The 21469-nt window shown below is 40.5% G+C and overlaps 1 protein-coding gene across 1 annotated transcript; it reads left to right on the top strand.

The window, feature by feature from the left end:
* The first annotated feature begins 3528 nt into the window (after positions 1–3528).
* Positions 3529–20719, top strand: si:dkey-12h9.6 (macoilin-1). Its single transcript, XM_020939970.2, has 11 exons — positions 3529–3608; positions 6303–6444; positions 6590–6716; positions 7021–7144; positions 8368–8532; positions 9076–9504; positions 11911–12069; positions 13328–13492; positions 14542–14668; positions 18613–18787; positions 20493–20719. The coding sequence occupies exons 1-11, from the start codon at positions 3532–3534 to the stop codon at positions 20690–20692; spliced, it is 1890 nt and encodes a 629-aa protein (XP_020795629.1). The 5' UTR covers positions 3529–3531; the 3' UTR covers positions 20693–20719.
* Positions 20720–21469: the final 750 nt, after the last annotated feature.

Below are 21469 nucleotides of genomic sequence, written 5' to 3' on the forward strand. Positions count from 1 at the left end.
AAAGAAAACTAAATACACATAAACCATCCCCCAAAAAATGTGTTATCTATATAATAATACTAACAATACTACTTTTGTTTTGACAAAAAATATGGGTAACACTTTATAATAACTTCACCTTATTTAGCCTTAATAAAGCATGAACAAAGACTTAATTAATAATGATTCATGCTTAGTAACTACTTAATTAGTACCTGAATTAGCACTTAACTTGCACTTAATTCACCTGTGCTGTAAATAGTTACTCATAAGTATTTCTTACTTAATTACTCACGAACTAACCATTTGTGTGTGCATTTGTAAATGTATATTTAAGTCCAAATTTGAGCATTTATTAATGATTAGTAAGCCATGAGAGAATGATTTACTAGTAATGCATTATTGTTTCTCTGGAATTTGACCAACCTTAACAAATGCTTAATAAACATAATTAGTCTTCACTTTAGAAAAGCTCTCAGAAAGACTTAACTAACAGATAACAGCTGCCTGAATGATCATTGCATTGTATTATTAGCAAATCATTCTCTCATAGCTTATTAATCATTAATAAATGCTCAAATGTGTACTTAAATATACATTTGTAAATATACAAATGGTTAGTTCATGAGTAATCAGTGTTGGGAAGGTGACTTTTAAAATGTATTCCCCTACAGATTACAGATTACATACCCCAAAATGTAGTTTGTAAAGTAATCCATTAATTACTTAAGGTGAGTAATGTAATCTGAATACTTTGGATTACTTGAGCAGCAAAGACGAGGAAATCATAACATAAGATATTTTGTCTGCTAAAAGAAAATAAAAAGACAAGACTTTACTGAACCAAATTAAAAATATTATTGATAGAAGAAGAAGAGACACGTCCACGCAGCAGGATTTAGTCCTGTTAAATCCTGTTTGAGACATAGTTTAGACCTGTTTTAGACCTGGTTTTAGACCTGGTTTTAGTCCTGGTTTAAACCTGGTTTAGTCCTGGTTTAGACCTGGTTTTAGACCTGGTTTTAGTCCTGGTTTAGACCTGGTTTTAGACCTGGTTTTAGACCTGGTTTTAGTCCTGGTTTAGACCTGGTTTTAGTCCTGGTTTAGTTCTAGTTTAGACCTGGTTTAGTCCTGATTTAGTTCTAGTTTAGAACTGGTTTTAGACCTGGTTTTAGTCCTGGTTTTAGTCCTGGTTTTAGACCTGGTTTTAGACCTGGTTTTAGACCTGGTTTAGACCTGGTTTAGACCTGGTTTTAGTCCTGGTTTAGTCCTAGTTTAGACCTGGTTTAGACCTGGTTTAGTGTCCAGCAATGAGTGGAATTACCGACAAAAGGATATAAAACAGGAAAATACCTCTGTGTAATCCATTTATTTCAACCAAGTAATTGTAATCTAATTACCACTCATTCAAACAGTAACTGTAACCGAATACAGTTACTCATAATTTGTACTCTGATTACGTAACTCTGGTACATGTAATCTGTTACTCCTCAACACTATGAGTAATTAAGAAGTATTGAGTTACTATTTACAGCACAGGCGAATTAAGTGCAAGTTAAGTGCTAATTCAGGTAGTAATTAAGTTACTAAGCATGAATCATTATTAAGTCTTTGTTCATGCTTTATTAAGGCTAAATAAGGTGTAGTTATTATAAAGTTTTACCAAAATATGACTATTACTCATAAACACTTGGTTTTGTATGCCCTGCTGTGTCTGCTGTATGACTGAGTTTGCAACATGAAAGCCTCACCACCTCACCTTGACTCCACAGCACAGAAAAGTCAATCAGGTGCACTCATTGTAGGGAAGAGCGGGGTCAGTCTCAGGAGGAGTTAACCTTTACTGCCCCCTACTGGTCCATTACAGGTCCACCATAACAGAACCACAGGATTTTTATTTTTTTTTATTTATTTATTTTTTATATACTTTGCTAGGTAATTCCATATACTGCAGAATCACCATTATTCACTCATTTAGATGAATATGGGTAGAGGAAGTAAATCCTGACTATATCTTCTCCCAAATAATGCTCTAGTAGAGGGTGCACAACTCACCTTTGTGGAACTGGGGACATTGAAAAGGGGACAAGTCCATTCAGTTCAATTTTATTTATTTAGTGCCAATAACAATGGACTTGTCTCGTAGTCATGATGGATGAGGACAGACAAACGGACAACAGAAAAAACATTATAACAAACATTTATTTCAAAAATTTATACACACAATCCAGGGAGGGAAATTTGTCCCACCTGTGCCTCCGGAGCTCAAATTGATGTAATTTAAATTGTAACAGCGTTTGGGCGCGTACGCATGCGCAGGAGTGTGGGTAGCTCAATTTGACAGTGCTGAATAAACCTCATCATCCACGGGAACCACAGTGGTTTCTAGTGCGTGCATGTGCAGCAGGAGATGACATCCACAGCCTAACTTTCAACACAAGTGTCTAAAAATAACTCACTTTTAGCAACAAGTCATTGTTTGAAGTCTTGCATTTATAATGATTAGATGTTATTTAGAAATACAGTCGTTTAATAAAACTGTGGGCGAGTTTCAGAGCTAGTTTGTGTGAAACGGAGGATCCAGTTGGAGCAGTGGAGTGAGCGGCTGGAGAAGAGCCTGTCTTATCTGTGTTTTTACGAAGGAGCAACAGTGTCAGTGGAATAACAGCACTATTACACATGTGTGGAGGGACATGGGTGTGCTCTGGACCTGATCCACTTCAAGGAAATACTGGATGTTTCTTCAGGAAAGACGTAGTTTTGCAGCTGTGCTGTGAGAGCTGAGTGATAATGAGCTGTTGTAACGCAGGGCTGTGTTTAAGGGGGTGTTTGTGACACATAAGGTTGTGTTATAAGTGCACGTGTCTGACCAGTGCACGGTTGTTGTTAGTATCTCTTCATGATCTTCATGAATGTACATGTTGTGGTGTCAGTGCATTACACATGTGTAGAGCTGTCATATGGTTTCTTGATGCATTGTAATAACAATACATAACAACAGTCCTGAAGGCTCAGCTGCATAAATAAGGTGTAGTAGAAACAAACAGCTCTGTTTGTATGAAGATGGTGTCAAATACAGTCCCATATTCAAATATTAATAAACTATATGGTCTAGGTCTCTCTAATTTGATTCCAGAATGGTTCAGTAGACATGAAATGAATGTGAGTGAAAAGAAATATACTAATTTCCAATGTAATTTGCACAAAAATTGGCGTTATTAAATTGTTTTCGACTAAATACTGAAGTCCACCCCAGCCCTGTTTGCCTTCCCATAAAAGTCACGGCACGATTACTGACATTAGGTAGAACAGAACCCCTCGGTTCATCCCGCGCTCTGCTTCCCAGCGCTTCTCTTGGAGGTGCGCCTTCCAATGCGCGTGCGCGGCTCCATCAGCACCCCGCGTTCCAGACGCGTAGACACACCACAGACACACTACCAGCCCCGTCCGTCATCAGCATCTCCGCTCCATTCTCACCGAGAGCCCGCTGAGCGCTCTCCCCGCCCCGCTGCAGTCCACACGGACACAGCGCCAAGGAAACCAAGCCATACCATGAAGAAACGCGCCATGGACGCGAGCAGGCTGCGCAGGATGAAGAAACTCCGACTCACCGACAAATTATCGGAGAGGTAACAGCGCCGCGGAGAGCACGCTTTTGTTACGCAGCGTCTTTGTGTACAGTTGTCCATCCAGCATTACCTGTCTGCTCTGTGAGCGCATGACCTCATCCATGCTTGGATCACACATTTAGTGAAGACAATTCCACACGGAAGGATCCCTGTAGAGCGCGAATCCTGCTGTTTTACAGCAGAGACAGCGCGTAAACATGCCGTGCGTCTCTGCGTGTTCATTGTTTACAGTATCACTGAAATGTCCCTCGTGTTAGCTCACCTGCAAAGGCTTTATTTCCTTTTTTCACATCCAGACCCATGCACAGTCCTAAACTCGTGTCTGCACGGCCCAAACGTAACAAACGTGCGTAACATATGTGACATAAACACAAACCTAATGGAGGCGATGGAAACCACTTGTTAGGCTCTGTGCGCGTCTCTGCTGCTGCTACAAAACACAACGTGAGCCCTGACAATTGGCCTGTATCCTCAAATTAAAGCTGGGTTGAAAATGGCTCAAATGTAAAACAACTTAGTACTTAGTAGGCAAAAAAACAAACAAAAAAACTATTGACATATCATAACATATGATAACATATAAATAAACAGCTGAAATATCCTTAAATAGTCCAAATATAGTGCAGCTTAGGCCTGTTAGAAACTCAATGAATGGCAGTGACTGATGATGACTTTGATTTGTCAGTTCAACATAAACATCAGGCCTGTTCATATAATGTTCAAAACCAGCCTGGTTGAAATTAATAGCAAAATGTGGATTTAACATTGTTAGAATAAGAAGCTATTTTTTACTGTGGACAAATGTGTAAAAAAGGACAAACTACATAAATAGTCTTACATAAGAAGTTTATATGAAGGCAGTGATTTGGATGGGCTTACTGTTCCAGGACTCCTCTGTCCATGTGGAACTGCTCTTTGTGTCCTCCCAGTCTCTCTCCATCATACTGGAAACTGCCCTGAACCTCCAATGTGTGTGCGTGCGTGTGTGTGTGTGTTTGCCTCTGTGTGTGTTACTGTCTGTGTGAGCTAGCCTCTGTGTGAGCTAGCATGTTAAAGCCTGAGTAGTGCTGGTGCAGGGATGCCACGGCGCCCCCCTCTGTCTCCGGATGAGGTATCGCCATGGAAACCAAACAAAGAGCCTGAGATGTGCACGGCCGCTGGATAGAACAAAGGGCCGTGCTCTTAAAGGGGCAGGGCACACAGGGAGCAGGGCATTCTTAAAGGGATGAGTATGTGTAGTAACAATAATAATAAGCCTGTTTGAGCCCACACTGTTGTTGGTCCATCAGAGCAGTTCACTGACGGACAGATCCATGCCAAAATAGAAATCAGAATCAGATCAAATTGGAATTCTTTTCAAATAATAATATTAGGGTTAGTAGGCTCCCTGACTTTTTTACCCAGTTCAGCAATATACAGTGCATTGAAAAAGCAGTGATATGTAATAAACCAGTAATGTGTGTGTGTGTGTATTTTATGAATTTTTTTTAATGGATATTTTTGTTGTATGAGAACCAAAAGGATGCAACTGTAAGGGGCAGACAGTTTTTTCCAGTCCGAGAGGTTAGAGGGTGTACACATGTGGTAACTGTCTCAGACAGTTATGTGCACAGAACTATAATCAAATCTGAAAGATGAACCCAAGATGGCGCTGTACCAGAAAAATTTTCACTTCCGCATTTACTTCCTCAATAGGGGCTAGTGAATCCCACCCGTGTGACACAGGTAACCAATCAGGGCAAGAGCTGCTAGAGCAGAGTGAGCGCAGGCTCAGAGGAGAAAGAGGGTAACTCTTACAAAGATTTTGAAAGAAAGACGCTTTGAGGATTTAAAAAAATTTAGTTTATGTTGTGAAAATAGAAAAAAATCCTACAAAACCTGAAGTTTGGGAGAGTTGTGGATGCCCTGTCAGCCGAGCACGGACAGTTTGAATTCCCAAAAATGCATTGTGCTTCTATGGGAAAATTCTTTCTGGGCCCAAGCTCCTGGGAGCTGCAGTACCTGGAGCGGCCACTAGTCGGCCTCGAGCCAGGACAGAGGGGGAATGCCTTATCCAGTTTTTATTATAGCTCCATGGTTATGTGTCTGTCATAGTACAGCATCAGCGTGAGAAGAGGGACTGAGTGGATGCGGCTAACTGTTCAGTCTGAAACTTGTTCTTCACTTGTGGTTAAAAATCAGACACAAGCCCTTTACGTTCATATTAATCTAATAAACCCAATATTAGAATCATAACAGGACAAAATCTCATGAAGCCAGTGTCATGACGATATAGACTTCCTTTTTTCAAACATTCTTGAGATATTGTGTTGTTTTTCATCAGGCTAAAAGAAAGTGGGTCTGAGGGCTGTATTTAATCCACAAGCCATAGTTTGGACACAAAACATGCATGTTTCTCAACACTGTGAGCAGACTTGCCTCTCCACAGATCTGACCTGTAAATTGGCTTTGTGATATCACCAAAGAGATAAACGAATGTTCTACTGTGGAACATTACAGGTAAAGTAATATCATCTCCATGGATAAAGGCTGGTGGCAGGTCCACACGCCACCAGAAAAGTTACACAGTGCACCTGTGAACTGTTTTAATGTTTAAGTAAAGTACCTCTGTGCAGCACACATTAGACCAGAGCATATGAAACAGGAGTGTAGAAGTGTTGTGTTGTAAGCCTAATTTTGCTGTCTCTCCTTCAGTGCCTACACTCTGGTGCGCCTGGTGCTCCTCTGGTGCCTGGTCCTCCTGGTGGACTTCTTGCTGGACTTCAGACTGGAGTATCTGTGGCCCTGCTGGCTTTTCTTCTGCAGTGTCTACAGCACATTCCACTGTCATGGCCCGGTGAGTCAGCAAATGGGTCTAGTCTAAATCCTGTTGTACTTTTTTTCCTGAGGGCCGTTACACTCCTCAAACTGCCTAGACGAAGGGTCTGCTGCAGGTCACGCACACATGGGTTATAGCCTAATCTCTGGTTCTGTCCCTGAAGGTCCTGTGTGTCGCGTTCATTTGCGCTGCCTTCACTCTGGACATCTTCTGCCTGGTGTTTGTTCCTCTGCACTGGCTCTTCTTTGTGGCCAGCACCTATGTTTTGTTCAACTACATCTGGCACACAGGTGAGACACCCAACTAGTGGTAGTAATCAATCAAAAGGAAGCATTTGATATAGATTGGAAATGATTGTGTGTTACCATGACGATAACTCTTGACTTCTGTGTGGTTATTAAGTAGAGAGGGGGCTGTGAGTGTTACCATGACAACTACCCATGTGTGGTTGTTGTTGTGCCGTTTTGTAGCAGAGAGAGGCATGTGTTAGCACGATGATGACTTTTGAGTGTTGTGTTGTTTTAGAGCAGAGAGGAGACTGTGTTACCATGGTGACAGCTCTTGTGTGGTTGTTGTTGTGTTATTTTGGAGCAGAGAGGGGCCTGTGTGTGTCCTCCCTGTGGCTGTGGGTGCTCCTGCTCTACACTGAGGCGTCTCTGCGTCTCCGAGACCTCAAGTCATCTCACGCCAACCTGTCTCACCTGTTTGCCGCGCACTGGTACGGACACAAGCATGTTCACTGTTCTACCACAACCAGCCTGTTTACATATTAAGAAAAAGGCTCCATTATCTATTGATACTTTGCAGCTGATGTCATCAACATTCTCTGGGGGTGTGATGCTAATAGTGCTGCGCTTTCTGAAGCTCTGGGACTGAAATTAGACTTTAATCTGAGTTTTATTTTAATATTTTTTTTCTTGAATTTTTAGATGATCTTAAACTTTTTTTTTTTTTTGTCTGTGCTTGCTAATGCGTACATTGTGTTACATTCCACCAATAGAGATAAATGTATAACACTCCCAGCATGATGTTACTGCAAAGTATCAATATTAATATTGATAATACCACCAAAAAGTATTTTCATGAATACATAGGTCTATGTAAGTTTTAACACAAAATAGTGAAGTAATTTAACTTCATGGTCTTGCTCTATGTCTGATAAGACTTGTGACTAGGGCTGGGTATCATTACGAAGCTGCCAATACCTCAATACATAGGCCACAATACGATGCATATCTTATACAGTGCACTTTCAGTTATATTATATTTCAAATCAATTTGATAGAGTTCACTAAAAATAGTGGCTAAATCAGGGCTGTCATACTAAAAGTCTTTGTCAAACCACTGCTTGTGCAGTTAATATGAAACACAAACATTTTACTCATCAAAACAGTGAAAATGTCAAATGTGTCACATAAGCAAGTTTCCTTCCTCTAAACAAGCAACAAAACTGTAGCTGTAACAAAATAATTTAGTAAAATATAAAAAAAAATACTCTTGGCAATATATTGATACAGTATTCCCTGATGTGGATACTGTATCATCACATTAAACGATACAGTATATCGATATTTTGATATTTTTGCACACTCCTACTCTTGACCATTAAATTATTTAGGAAAGGTTCATTTCATATTATTTTTGATCAATTCAGTATTGATTTTTTCATAAATATGTTCTCAAAAATTTAAGTTAGTTTGAATTTGGGTGAGTATTAACTAAATAATCACCAAATGTTAAACCTTACGGGTTACGATATGTCATTTTAAACCCGTCCATATTTGAGACTGAAATCGGAGCTACTAATACAAAAATCCTATGCATTTCCAAACATGTACAGATCTTAACTACAGGGTTAGTACGTGTTTTCTGTTTAATTTCCTCCAGCATAATACCACATCATACATTTTTTTTACCCCTCCTCTGTTTGTGCTGGTGTAGTATTGGGTACCCGGTGGTGTACTTGGGCTTCGATGCCACCTGTTACTTCTCCAGTGCGTTTAAGCTGCGAGTTCAGAGGACTGTGCAGAGTGACCCCAACCTCCACCTGACCCTGACCTCCGGCCTGCAGCTCTGCCCCAAAGGCCCCCCCGACGCCTCCAGTAAGTCCCTACTCCCTGTCTACACTGTTACTGTATATCAAGCCTTCTAATGTTTTATTCTAAATAAGACCTACTGGTTGATGTGATGTGTCGTTGTTTCTTTAGGTAAAACACTTCACCCACATTGCATAGTATAAAAGTGGCATGTGCGTGAATTGTGGTTTTTATTATTTTGTCAAATTTAGATTAAACAAAAGTTAAATTATTGTTTCCCAATAGCTTTAGAAAGTGAGAGATTTTATTAGACTTTTTTAATCCTGAGGGAAATTCACATTTTGCTGCAGCAAACAGTTTGAACTGATGTTGCTGCAACATTTAGACTGCTTCTCAGTGGCATTTGTGTCTCAGTCAATGGTCTCAGTGCAGTTTAACAAGAGGACTGGTCAGGTTGGGTCAGCCGATCCTGTAGAAGGGACACAAATGGAGGGACACTTTTGGCCCTTCTGGGTTGTCTAATATACATTATGTTTCTTCTGTGCTCTGCAGCATAACAGCTGTGTCCAGGTTGTGATTGTTCAGTGTTATTCATGTTCTGTGCAGATTTCAGGTGGAAGGGGAAGCCCGACTGTGGACAGTACCAGTGTCCCACCGGCTTAGTGGTGTCCAGTGACCAGGCCCATGTGGTGGACTGTCTGCAGATCCGCTCAGAGGAACGCACAGAGCGCCCCCTACAGGAAGCTGTTAAAACTGATTCAACCCGCCGTGTATCTTCTTCTTCCATTTCCTCCTGTCTACCCAAATCCAGTGAAGCTCTCCACAGACCCACTGAGAACTGCCCCGAGAGCCTACCTCAGGAGGAGCAGGGGGGCAAAGGACACAAAGCGTCCAAGAACACCTCTCCCAAAGCCCGCAGAAGCAGTCACCACACGCCGTCACCACCAGGGGGAAGAGTGGACAAGAAACAGAGAGCCAAAACCATCAGCCCCAATCGCAACACTGCAGTAGCTCACAGTTTACACGCGGACCAGATGAACAAGTAAGAGCTAGGGTTTGGGTTAACAAACTGAAACACTCAGTACATTTCTTATAAGCATGTCATAAATAAATGCATCCACCATGTCCTCAACTGCAAAATCATGTCAATGAAAACCCTTCACGAATAAGAATGATCACAGTATGATGTTGTATAACTGTAGGACATACCATTGGACATACCTGTCAAAAACATACCATCACTGAGTGATGGAAAACATTCATTCATGCATTTGGACTGATTTTCTACATTTTCCCCTCTTACAGTTTTTTTTTATATTTGTTAAAATATACCTATTATTCTATAGTCCTTTAAACCAGTGATTCTTAACCATAGGGCACCACCTAGAGGGACGCAAAAACTTTCAGTTTTGCACTAGTGGGTTGCAAGGGCAGTGGGACTGCATCAGGATTGCTAACTGGCGGACCGTGGTCAGCCCGATATACGCCATACCATTGTTCCCTGGGGGGACAGAGGGACCTCCAATTGTGAAAGGTGTCGACACCGCGGGCCATCCTCATCTCAAGTTATCACCATGAACTCATAAAACAGCAGCATGTAGAACTTTGTACGCACCTCACCGCACATCAGCCCGGAGCAGAAGCTCTGAGTTTAGGTAAGAGCAGCAGCCAACAGCACTAAAGAGGAGCACTCGCCGTAGCTCACAGCCCCTCGGGATGAGGCTGGGGGTCCGGTCCTTGGTCTTGTGCCGTCCTCCGAGCGCATTGGTCAGATGGGTCCGGAGGTTCCGTCCTCCATGTCCTGGTTCCAGACAGGGGCGAGTAAAACCAGTGTGCAGTGGACTGGGTCCAAGCGGTTCCGTGCCCATCCCCATTCCATGTTCCATGTGGGGAAAGCGAGAATGCACTGTGGACCACAGGTCCGGGGGGGCTGCTCCTGTCCTCCACGTTCGAGGACTACGGCTGGTTTCGAGGTGGTTCAAAGCATCCGGACATAAGCGTGAATCCCATTTGGTTCATTATATGCTGTTCTGAGCGGTCCGTCTGTGAACGTGGTTCTGCCGGGGAAGAACCGCTCCCCGCTCCAGCTCATCTGAACCCAGCCTGATCCAGAGCTGTTCCCACTGGTTCAGGACTCTGGATTTGGATCTAGTCCAACTGTAGTATTTCTCACACTAGGCTAAATGCAGTTCATTTTATAAGTTGGCTCAACTGAATAGGGCCTATTTAGTTTAGACTCTAAACTTTACACAACTGTATTAATGGACCAAGGAACATACAAACCAATCGTGACGCTACTGAGCCAATCAAATCTGAGCATTCAAGACGATCACAGCTCTGAATGCAGATACAGAGGAAAGCGGTTTTGAGATCTGTTGAAAAATGTACTGAGACTGTTAAGTTGAGATGTGAAAGCTAAAGAAAAAGGGAAACTAAAGCTGCTTTTTTTCTGAAATTAGGCACTTTGTTTTAAGATGCACAATTTAGCAATTTTATTTATTTTCTCTAATTAATTTTAAACTGCAGCCCTATATCTAATGTAGGCCTATTGTGGTTTCAGTGTTAACAATACATTTTGTTGAAATGTTTTTAACTTGTATTTTCTTTGATTCGTCTGTTGTTCATACATTCAAACACTGATAAAACTACTACTTCTGTATCACAATCATAACACAAGTTAGACATTATGATGTCCCGGACGTCTGCTTGAGGAGATTTTCTCTATCTGGACCTCCTCAAATTTTAGTTGAATACCCTTGCTATAGAGTGTTATTATTTAATGGGCCTCAGGCCACTTTGCACTGGAAAAATTGGGCCTCTGTCAAAAAGGTTAAGAACCCCTGCTTTAAACCATGTTATAGTTGTTTCCCCTCATCATTGACACTCTCTTGTATTTGGAGTCATTTGTGCATGTTTGAGCTATCTTTTATTGCTCTTTTTCAAGACACCATTTTACTATCCCTGATATACACCCACTTCTCTGTACTTTGTTCTCCAGTTTTACTTTCTTAATCAGTGACATATCTAGGATTTGGCAGTATTGTGTAGTCGTTTTGGTACAAATGAAAATAAGCAGTTACTGCTTGTGTGATCTGCAACTATCTATCACAGTAGTCAGCAAACATGTTTCTTTTATTAAATCATTTTGGAACAATATTGAGGTTTAAAATGTCATGTAGTGTCAAATATATAGCAGGCACAAGCACAACATGACGTCTTTGAAACAAACTGAAAAACTTACCACTGACTTCAATGAAAGAAGGCAAGCATAAATATATAAATAAAACTTGAACTCAGATTTTTTTCTTATTCTGATTTATTTTTTTATTTTTTAACCCAGCATGCCTTGTTCCTCATAGCTGACACAAACTGAACTTGACTGTGTATACCACAATTAGAGCAGCATTCGAATGACCCATTTAAAGGTCTCTGTCTCTGTATGTTCCAGGCTGGAGCAGGATGTGAGGAGGCTAAAGGCTGAGCTTCAGTCCAGCCGACAGACGGAGCAGGAGCTAAAGAGCCACCTGTGTAACCTTAGCAACAGTGAGAGGAGCCTACGCCCAGAGCTGGACCTGCTCCGGGAGGCCAACATGCTGCTGCACACCAAGTAAGTCACATAAGACCAGGGGTCACTACCCAAGAACCAGGGGCCAACATAAAGAGTCTGTGAAACCTATATTCATATGGTTATATATTTATAATATATATTCATAATTTAGGCCTAGGTGCCTCCCCAAAAAATTAAACCAGCAGCCACCACTGGGGCTCAACCTATTAGAAAGCATTTATTACAACTGCATTCTTATATTAACATGTCAGGGCTTGTTGTTTATTAGCTAAGACATTTTTTTCCCCATGGTAATTCCCTCTGCTGCCAGTAGCTGGAGCCCTACACTGGATTCCAGTATGGGGAGCACCAAAGCTGGAAAAGAATATCTGGATGATAGACTATCATCTTCTGCTCCTCTGCTCCTCCTCTGCTCCTCCCCTGCTCCTCCCCTGCTCCTCCCGCTCCTCCCCCGCTCCTCCCCTGCTCCTCCCCTGCTCCTCCCCTGCTCCTCCCCTGCTCCTCTGTTCCCCCTTAGACCTCTGCTCCTCCTCTGCTCCTCTCTGGTCTTCTGCTCTTCCATGAGCAGACTAGGCTCTCACTCTTTCACAGGTCTAAAAATACCCGGTGCACACTAGAGTTGAGAAGCATCTGGAGTGACCAAAGAGAGGATCTCACAGAGAAGGACTCCCTCTGCTCTGCTTCTCACAGCACAACATAGTATCATGTCATTGTTTATACAGTTATTACTTTACATAATGAGAATAAACACCTCCTTTCACACCACCCACATGTGAAAGAACCATGGAAGTGTTTCTGCTCAAACAATGAACACCCACACTGCTTCACATCAGGCCACATTATGCTTTACTGTTATGAAACAACACACACAAGTGATTAATTAATTAATTAAATGATTCATCATTGCATTTATATAGCACCTTTCAAGATACCCAAAGTGCTTTACAGTTCATTATTCATTCACTCAACACTCAGTGGTGGTAAACTACTACTGTAGCCACAGCTGCCCTGGGGCAGACTGACAGAAGCGAGGCGGCCAATCTGCACCATTGGCCCCTCCAACCATTACTCACGCACACACCACTTTCATACTAGGCAATGTGGATGAAGTGTCTTGCCTGTCTTGCCCCACTGTGGCACCTGGAATTCCCAGCGGTCTCCCATCCCGGCCTGCTTAGCTTCTGAGATCTGACAGGATCAGGCTTTGACAAGCCGGTATGATCACATAGTGAGAATGCAGAAAACTTCATATAGTGTAACAGTCATGTAGAATAGCATACATATGTGATGTCCGCAGGCTGTTGTGTCTGGGTAAGACGAAGCAGAGGGACAAACAGACCAGTGCTCTCCTGGAGAAGAAGACGAGAGCTGAGACAGAGGCCAGACTGTCTGTGGAGAGACAGCTCAATGAGCTACACGTCCAGATGCAAGAGGAGGCAGCAGCTAGAAGCCTGAGCAGCACGTAAGTCCTCCACCCAACCACATGTTCTCCACACACGTTCTCCACACACATGTTCTCCACACACATGTTCTCCACACACATGTTCTCCACACACATGTTCTCCACACATGTTCTCCACACACATGTTCTCCACACACATGTTCTCCACACACATGTTCTCCACATACATGTTCTCCACACACATGTTCTCCACATACATGTTCTCCACACACATGTTCTCCACACACATGTTCTCCACACACATGTTCTCCACACACATGTTCTCCACACACATGTTCTCCACACACATGTTCTCCACACATGTTCTCACACACATGTTTCTCCACACATGTTCTCCACACACATGTTCTCCACACACATGTTCTCCACACATGTTCTCCACATACATGTTCTCCACATACATGTTCTCCACACACATGTTCTCCACACTCATGTTCTCCACACATACATGTTCTCCACACACATGTTCTCCACACACATGTTCTCCACACACATGTTCTCCACACACATGTTCTCCACACATACATGTTCTCCACACACATGTTCTCCACACACATGTTCTCCACATACATGTTCTCCACATACATGTTCTCCACACACATGTTCTCCACACACATGTTCTCCACACACATGTTCTCCACACACATGTTCTCCACACACATGTTCTCCACATACATCTAAACAACATTGTTTTCCATGGAGTAACCAATTCTTAGGTCAGATTATTTTATTTAGCTTTCGCAGTTTACGTCACATTTCAGTAAAACCGATTTTGAGCCACATTTGATGTGCATTTGAAGTACCCACTGTTTCCAACAGAAGGCAAAGGTGCAGAACTGTTGAAAATGAAACTAAAGTTATTGGCATCACTATTTCAAAAAAAGATTTTCACAGGATGTAACTTTCACTTTCAACCATGCTTTCATTTTATTTTGTCTATTTTCTGGCTAAACAATTATACACTGTGGTTTTAAATTATAAAGTGAAATAAAATGTTAGCATAAATGTGCCATAGTAGTGGTGTGGTAAGTGCTATGTCCTTGCAGCAGACAGGAGCACCCTGACATCCACATGCTGAGGAGGAGAGTGAGCGAGCTGGAGGTGCAGTACCAACAGCTGCAGAGAGAGGGCCACCTCACAGATACACACCTGTCAGAGCTGCACAGGGACCTGGAGGTAGGCCCATACGCCTGAGGGACCGTCTGTAGAACACTGTGTTTCTGTGCTTGTACTGATGCAGGGTTTCTCAGACTGTGGTACTGGCCCCACAGAAGGGCTTCTCCTGGGCATCAGGGATTATAGATGCTTAGTAACAAAGTGGATCAGTTTTATACATCCTTTGATCCTTTTCTGGGTGAACCTTCATGCAGATCTAGTGTAGCCCTAGTTTAACCCTGGTTTAGACCTTGTTTAGACTCGGGACAGAACAATAAACAATAATATTGTTTATCGTGATATAAACAGCAGACAATAATCATTCAGGGACATTTTATATCATCTTGATAATCACAAACAAGATCATCTTCATTGTATCAACAGAATGTGCAGAAAAAGATCCTTATCCATGATGAGCTCTTCTAGATCATTGTTGTTTTCATTTATAACAAAGTGCAATATTTATAATTATTCATATCCATAACATTTTTAAACTGTCAGCATAGTTGAGCATAAAATACATTTTTGTAAACTCTCAAATGAGTCCAGTCGTACATAAAATGTATTGTGTGTATTTTATCCATCAGAATATGAAATGAAACATTACAACATCAAGAATTACAAACACACAATGAAAATTTACAATTATGCTTTCTTCAGTACAAATACAAATTCACAGATGCGACTCTGCTGTCAAAAATACTTCACAGGGATTATTTAATGAGAAGAAGAAACATAGATCGAGAGTGCACATGGTTCACTGCTGCAGACAGGTAAAAGTGGAGGAAAAAAACTAAGTAATTGTACAACGAGCTACACAGCTGAAGAACAGATGGTGTTAATTATAATTTATTGTAAAAATACACTTGTCTTGTCACATTGAATTCGGGAACCAAACGCTTCTGTGTGATATTGCCTAGAAATACCTACTCTGAATGGGAAATGGCACATTTGCTCTGGGATAACGTTACATCTGATGTTAGCCCACTGGCTACCACTATGTTATCTACTAAGATAAAGGTGCCTGTGAAGTGATGATGTATTTTTGACAGTTGAGTTGCGTCTGTGAATTCGGATTCGTACTGAAGAAAGCATAATCGTAACTTTTCAATTCATATTCTGATGCATAAAATACACTCAATATATTTTATGTACGACATCAAGAATTTGAGAGCTCATGAATATTTATTTTATGCTCAACTACAGACAAATATGCACAGATTTCCCAAATATGCATGGATTTCTATCCTATCCACACAAATATTTCTGAAAACTTATATAGTTGTAGTGATATATATTTGTTCATTGCAATTATTTGGTCATGATAATTAAACACCAAATTTGAATATCATCCCATGCCTACTTTAGATATGATTTAGATCTGACTGATGCCGGTTTATTCCTGGTTCTTTCCTAGCTTCTCTGGTGGTGTGTAGTTTCACAGTCTCGGAGCCCTGAGATCCTGTGGTCTTGCCTTTGTGTCTGTCCACAGTATCTTGTAGATGTGTGTTTGTGTTGTGTTTGTGGTGCTGGAACATCTCTTGTGGTCTTGCACGTGTGTGTTGTGTTTGCGGTGCTGAAATGTCTCTTGTGGTCTTGCAGATGTGTGTGTGCTGTTGTTCATGACGCATGCTGAACCCTGAGCCCGAATCAGCACGTTGCACTGTGCTCCGGTGAGACAGACTCACACGTCCTCCCTGTCCTCTCTACTCTGTATAAGAATAATTGTGTTATCAAATACACTTTATACATGTGCTTAATCATGTCAAGTTGTAATTGTAGTCACATGAACTTTAAAAATACAGAGGGGCACTTCACTTTAATTCTAGATAACAAGATGATGTAACAAGATGGAAGAAGGTGCAGTGTTTTGAGCTCTGCAGAGGGAGATAGTTGAAACATGTAAAATAACTTAAAGAGGGAGTGTTATGCCAAATCATCTTTTGGAGCTTTCTACCATATTATAATGCTATTCCCTCATCAAAAACATGCCTGAAGATGTTTTAGGTGCATGCATGTTTGAGTAATTTAGTGATTTCACCTGCGGCCTATTCAAACCGTCCTTATGATTAGAAATATGATTCTGTACAAGGCTCAGCCCATAAGCCTACATCACCCATGCTCCCACATGATAATTCTCCATAAAGATACAAAAGCGTGATACAAAACAATACATTACAGCATGAAAGCTAATATGATATGCTAGTTTCATTAGCAGAATGGTGCTCTGAAGGTGGAGTGACTTCTTGAGGAGGGCAAAGGGAGAAGGGACTTGGAGTTTGACCAATTTTAGCATTTTCAAAACAATAAAAGGTTACATGGTGATCTAAAAATTATATTTATTTATTTGATTGGGACAGAGCATGTTAATGGACAAATATGACACAACATGAATGTAAACACACCGGATTGTAGACTATGGCTAATTTTCATCCGTTGTCCCAAAGAGCTGGGGTTATAGGGGGTCAAACAGTAAAATATTGCACACTCTACTCATTACACCATTCCCATCATTGCACACTCCATCCATTGCATAGTTATGTGTTAGTAATTGTGTAATACCCCCTCTTTAATGCAGGTATGTTTTTGAACAACATTAGACCATGACTTTGAGAACAATGGGCCTCATTCATGAATCCTTTCTTAAAAAATGTTTGTAATTTCCACTTTAAAAAGATGCTGAGAGAACTCTGCGCCCGATTCACAAAGTGTTCTTAAACAGCTGAATTCCTTCGTAAGTGACAGTTGTGCTGAATTCACCAACGCTCAGCTACAAACACCTCCATGCTCATTTACAATTAATTTACATAGAAAATGAATATGTATTTGGTTAGAAACGCCCTCTGAACTTGCAAATATTGCCAGTATGGTTTTGGCATTATGACACATGAAAGCATGAGGAGAGAGTGAATGAGGAGGGCAGGTGGATGAGGTTTTGTAGAGGAGGTCAGGTGGAGCACGTCTACAGACTACAACTGTTTTATAGCTTCAACGGCAATTTAAAATGTCCAGCTCACATGAACACACTCAGGGAGGAAGATTTAGGTCATAAACTTTTTTGAAATAAGTGGCATTTTTAATTGTATTTATCATGGATGCACGGTAAATAGGGAGGGAAGGGGGCTGGGGTAGAGGCACATAAAAATGTGCTCCGATCACGGGGGTGAGGGGGGTGGTGGGGCTTATGGGGGTGTTGAGTCCAGTGTGGTGACCAGGCCCAGGGCTGTAACAGAGGCTCATATTGAGGCTCTGGAGCTGGGACAGACTGAGGCTCACTGCAGCCTGGAGAAAGTCTGTTAGACTCAAAGGACTACATTAGTGTTTCCCAAAGACTGGGTCGCGACCCTGTGTCAGAAGAGATTTTTTTTTGGGTCGCCTTGTCACCGTCTGCACGTAGGTCTGCAACATACAAGGCTAGATTTAATGTCCAAATAGGCTACTTATGCACATTACATTATTTTTTTTACTTTTTAATTATCCATACCTTTTTTGCTGGTTCAATCTTTGCTTTTCATTATTTAAAACTTGAGTAATACTAATTGTTTAGAGAGCTCAGTCAACAATAAAATATCCTCATTAATGCGCAAAATTATAATTTTGTGATTTATGAATAATGTCTATTGACAGGTTGTTTTTGGATCACAGTAATATGTTTTTAGGAAATAATTTAAGAAAATATATAACTTACAATCATGGAGGAATTCACATTTTTTGTTGCATTATCAGAGTAATAATATTCTAAAACAGTAGAATTTTTGTTCTTACAAGTCCTCCTGACTGTTTGTAGGATTTGTTCTTCCAGAAGAACATTCTGAGTTAAGAAAAAAGTTTGTGAATGCCAACAATGTTCATAAGAAGGCCTTAAGAACAAATTTGTGCGTAAGAACGTTTCATGAATGAGGCCCATTTGTAGAGTATTTTCATCACTAGTGCATATTGTGTTAAATGTGTCTGGTGTTGTGCAGTCTCTGGGCCAGTGTGGCGCTGTGGAGCAGGGCACAGAGCTGCTCCTCTCCTCGCTCTCCGCTCTCCAGGACAAGGCCCACCAGCTGGAGCTCAGTCTGAGCGCAGAGACACGCATCAAACTGGACCTGTTCTCTGCCCTGGGGGATGCACGGAGACAGCTACAGATCGCCCACGGTAACACCACAGACATCAGGACTAGACCTTCAAGAAAGTTCTGGCCACTTACAAAGTTACAGCAACACATACAGTACATACAGTACATACATACATATATACATACATACATACAGTACATACATACATATGTACATACATACATACAATACATACATTCATACATATGTACAGTACATACGTACAGTACCTACATACATATATGATACATACATACAGTACATACATACATACATACATACATACATACATACAGTACATACATACATACATACGTACAGTACCTACATACATATATACATACATTCATACATACAGTACATACATACATATGTACATACATACATACATACAGTACATACATACATATGTACATACATACATACATACATACATACATACATACATACATACATACAGTACATACATACATACATACATACATACATACGTACATACATACATACATACATATACATACATACATACAGTACATACATACATACATACATACATACAGTACATACATACATACATACAGTACATACATACATACATACATACAGTACATACATACATACATACCTACAGTACCTACATACATATATACATACATACATACATACAGTACATACATATATACAGTACATACATACATACAGTACATACATACATACAGTACATACATATACAGTACATACATACATACAGTACATACATACATACAGTACATACAGTACATACATACAGTACATACATACATATGTACATACATACATACATACATACAGTACATACATACATACATACAGTACATACATACACATACATACATACATACATACATACATACATACAGTACATACATACATATATACATACATATGTACATACATACATATGTACATACATACATACAGTACATACATACATACAGTACATACATACATACGTACAGTACCTACATACATATATACATACATACATACAGTACATACATACAGTACATACATACATACATACATACATACATACATATACATACATACATACATACATACATACAGTACATACATACATACATACATACATACAGTACATACAATACATACATAGAGTACATATATACAGTACATACTGTATATACAGTACATACATATATACAGTACATACAAACAGTAGTAAAACGACATGATCACAGATTAGGAAAAGCAAGTGCATATTACTGAAGATTTCATCTTAGATTTAAAAGCATTTCAGGAGAGAGAAAAGCGCTCAGTCACATTACAGTTTTCCAAACAGAAGGAGCTGGGTGGGCATCAGAGACAGAGTTGTGTGCGGGCTTTCGATACAGAGGGGCATCAGCTGATCATTAGATCACAACCCAACATGTAACCCAAAACATGCTACATAGGTCTCCAGGAAGAATAGCTGACAGCTAAGGTCAATTAAATACAATCAATCAATTAACTTAGCCCAAGGATGACAAGTGGAAATTAGCACTGGTGCTACAACCTGGCACAGTGCATCTCTCCTGTACAAATATAGTACAGATAGAGGGAGGTTGTAGTCCAAGCATAGCCTTGTAACTAAAGATATACCAAAGTCCACTAGGAAGCACTATCTATAAATGTGAGGCAATAGAATGTCAAACTGTTTCTGTGTGGTGTATCTTGATAAAATACAGTCTTTTGCGTGTTTGCAGATAAGTTGTTCCGACAGGAGAGAGAGGTGGATGAGATGAAGCGGCGAATGGCAGAAGTGATGGCTCTGAGCCCTGCCCCTCATCCCACTCATTGCCCCGCGCCCCGCCCTGCTGTGCCTCAGTACCTCAACAAGCTCCTGGCCTCCGAACGCTATGCCCTCAACCCCCGATCATTGGTCTACCACTGTTTCAAGAAGTGACCCAGACCAGACCTCAAGCAGGACTGTCCCCAGTGACCCCTCAGACTTCAGGACCATGGTGCTATCCTTTTTAATGTTCATATTTTCAGTCTCATTTCAATGGTTGCAGCTACAGCACAATAGTAGGATTTCATAGATGTGCTGCTGATGGTAAAATGTGTCTAAATCTGGTCACATTGGCCTTAGTTATTTAAAAAATAAATAAATAAATAAATAAATAAAATTTATTATGTCATTCTGGTGGATTTTACAATTATATGTAAAAAATAAAATAAAATAAAAACCTGAAATGAGTCATAAAGACAACAATTGTAAAACAATGGAACAAAAGTAAAGAAAAATTCAAGAAAAAATGTTGGTGAAAAACTCATTCTAATCATATGAAAATAAGGTGTATAAAAAGCTCCAAACAGAAGTGGCATACATTTGCACTACACTAAAACCCAATAAAGCCAGACTTAAAATGTTAATTTAATTACAGAGGGGATTTTGGATATCTAAATTAGATTTTGAGTAAACCACTGATGTTAGTGCTAAAAGGAAACTAAATCGAATTTTAATTGGAGATCTTCTGAGTCACAGAAAAGTATGAATGAACATTCATTCAATGATTTTCTTTTTTTTTTTGGCATTGTTTAAGAACGGGTATTGAGCAAAATTTAATTTTTGGAGTTTTCAAGTTCTAATAAAAACAGGCTTGAAGAGGTTTTAGATGTCATGTTTGAGAAATCTAGTGATCTCTCAACTCAAACCCTCTTTACGGTTACTTACACGATG

Source organism: Boleophthalmus pectinirostris, unplaced genomic scaffold, assembly GCF_026225935.1.
Source record: "Boleophthalmus pectinirostris isolate CB_2022bp ecotype Guang Dong unplaced genomic scaffold, ASM2622593v1 HiC_scaffold_13, whole genome shotgun sequence".
Classification (NCBI taxonomy): domain Eukaryota; kingdom Metazoa; phylum Chordata; class Actinopteri; order Gobiiformes; family Gobiidae; genus Boleophthalmus; species Boleophthalmus pectinirostris.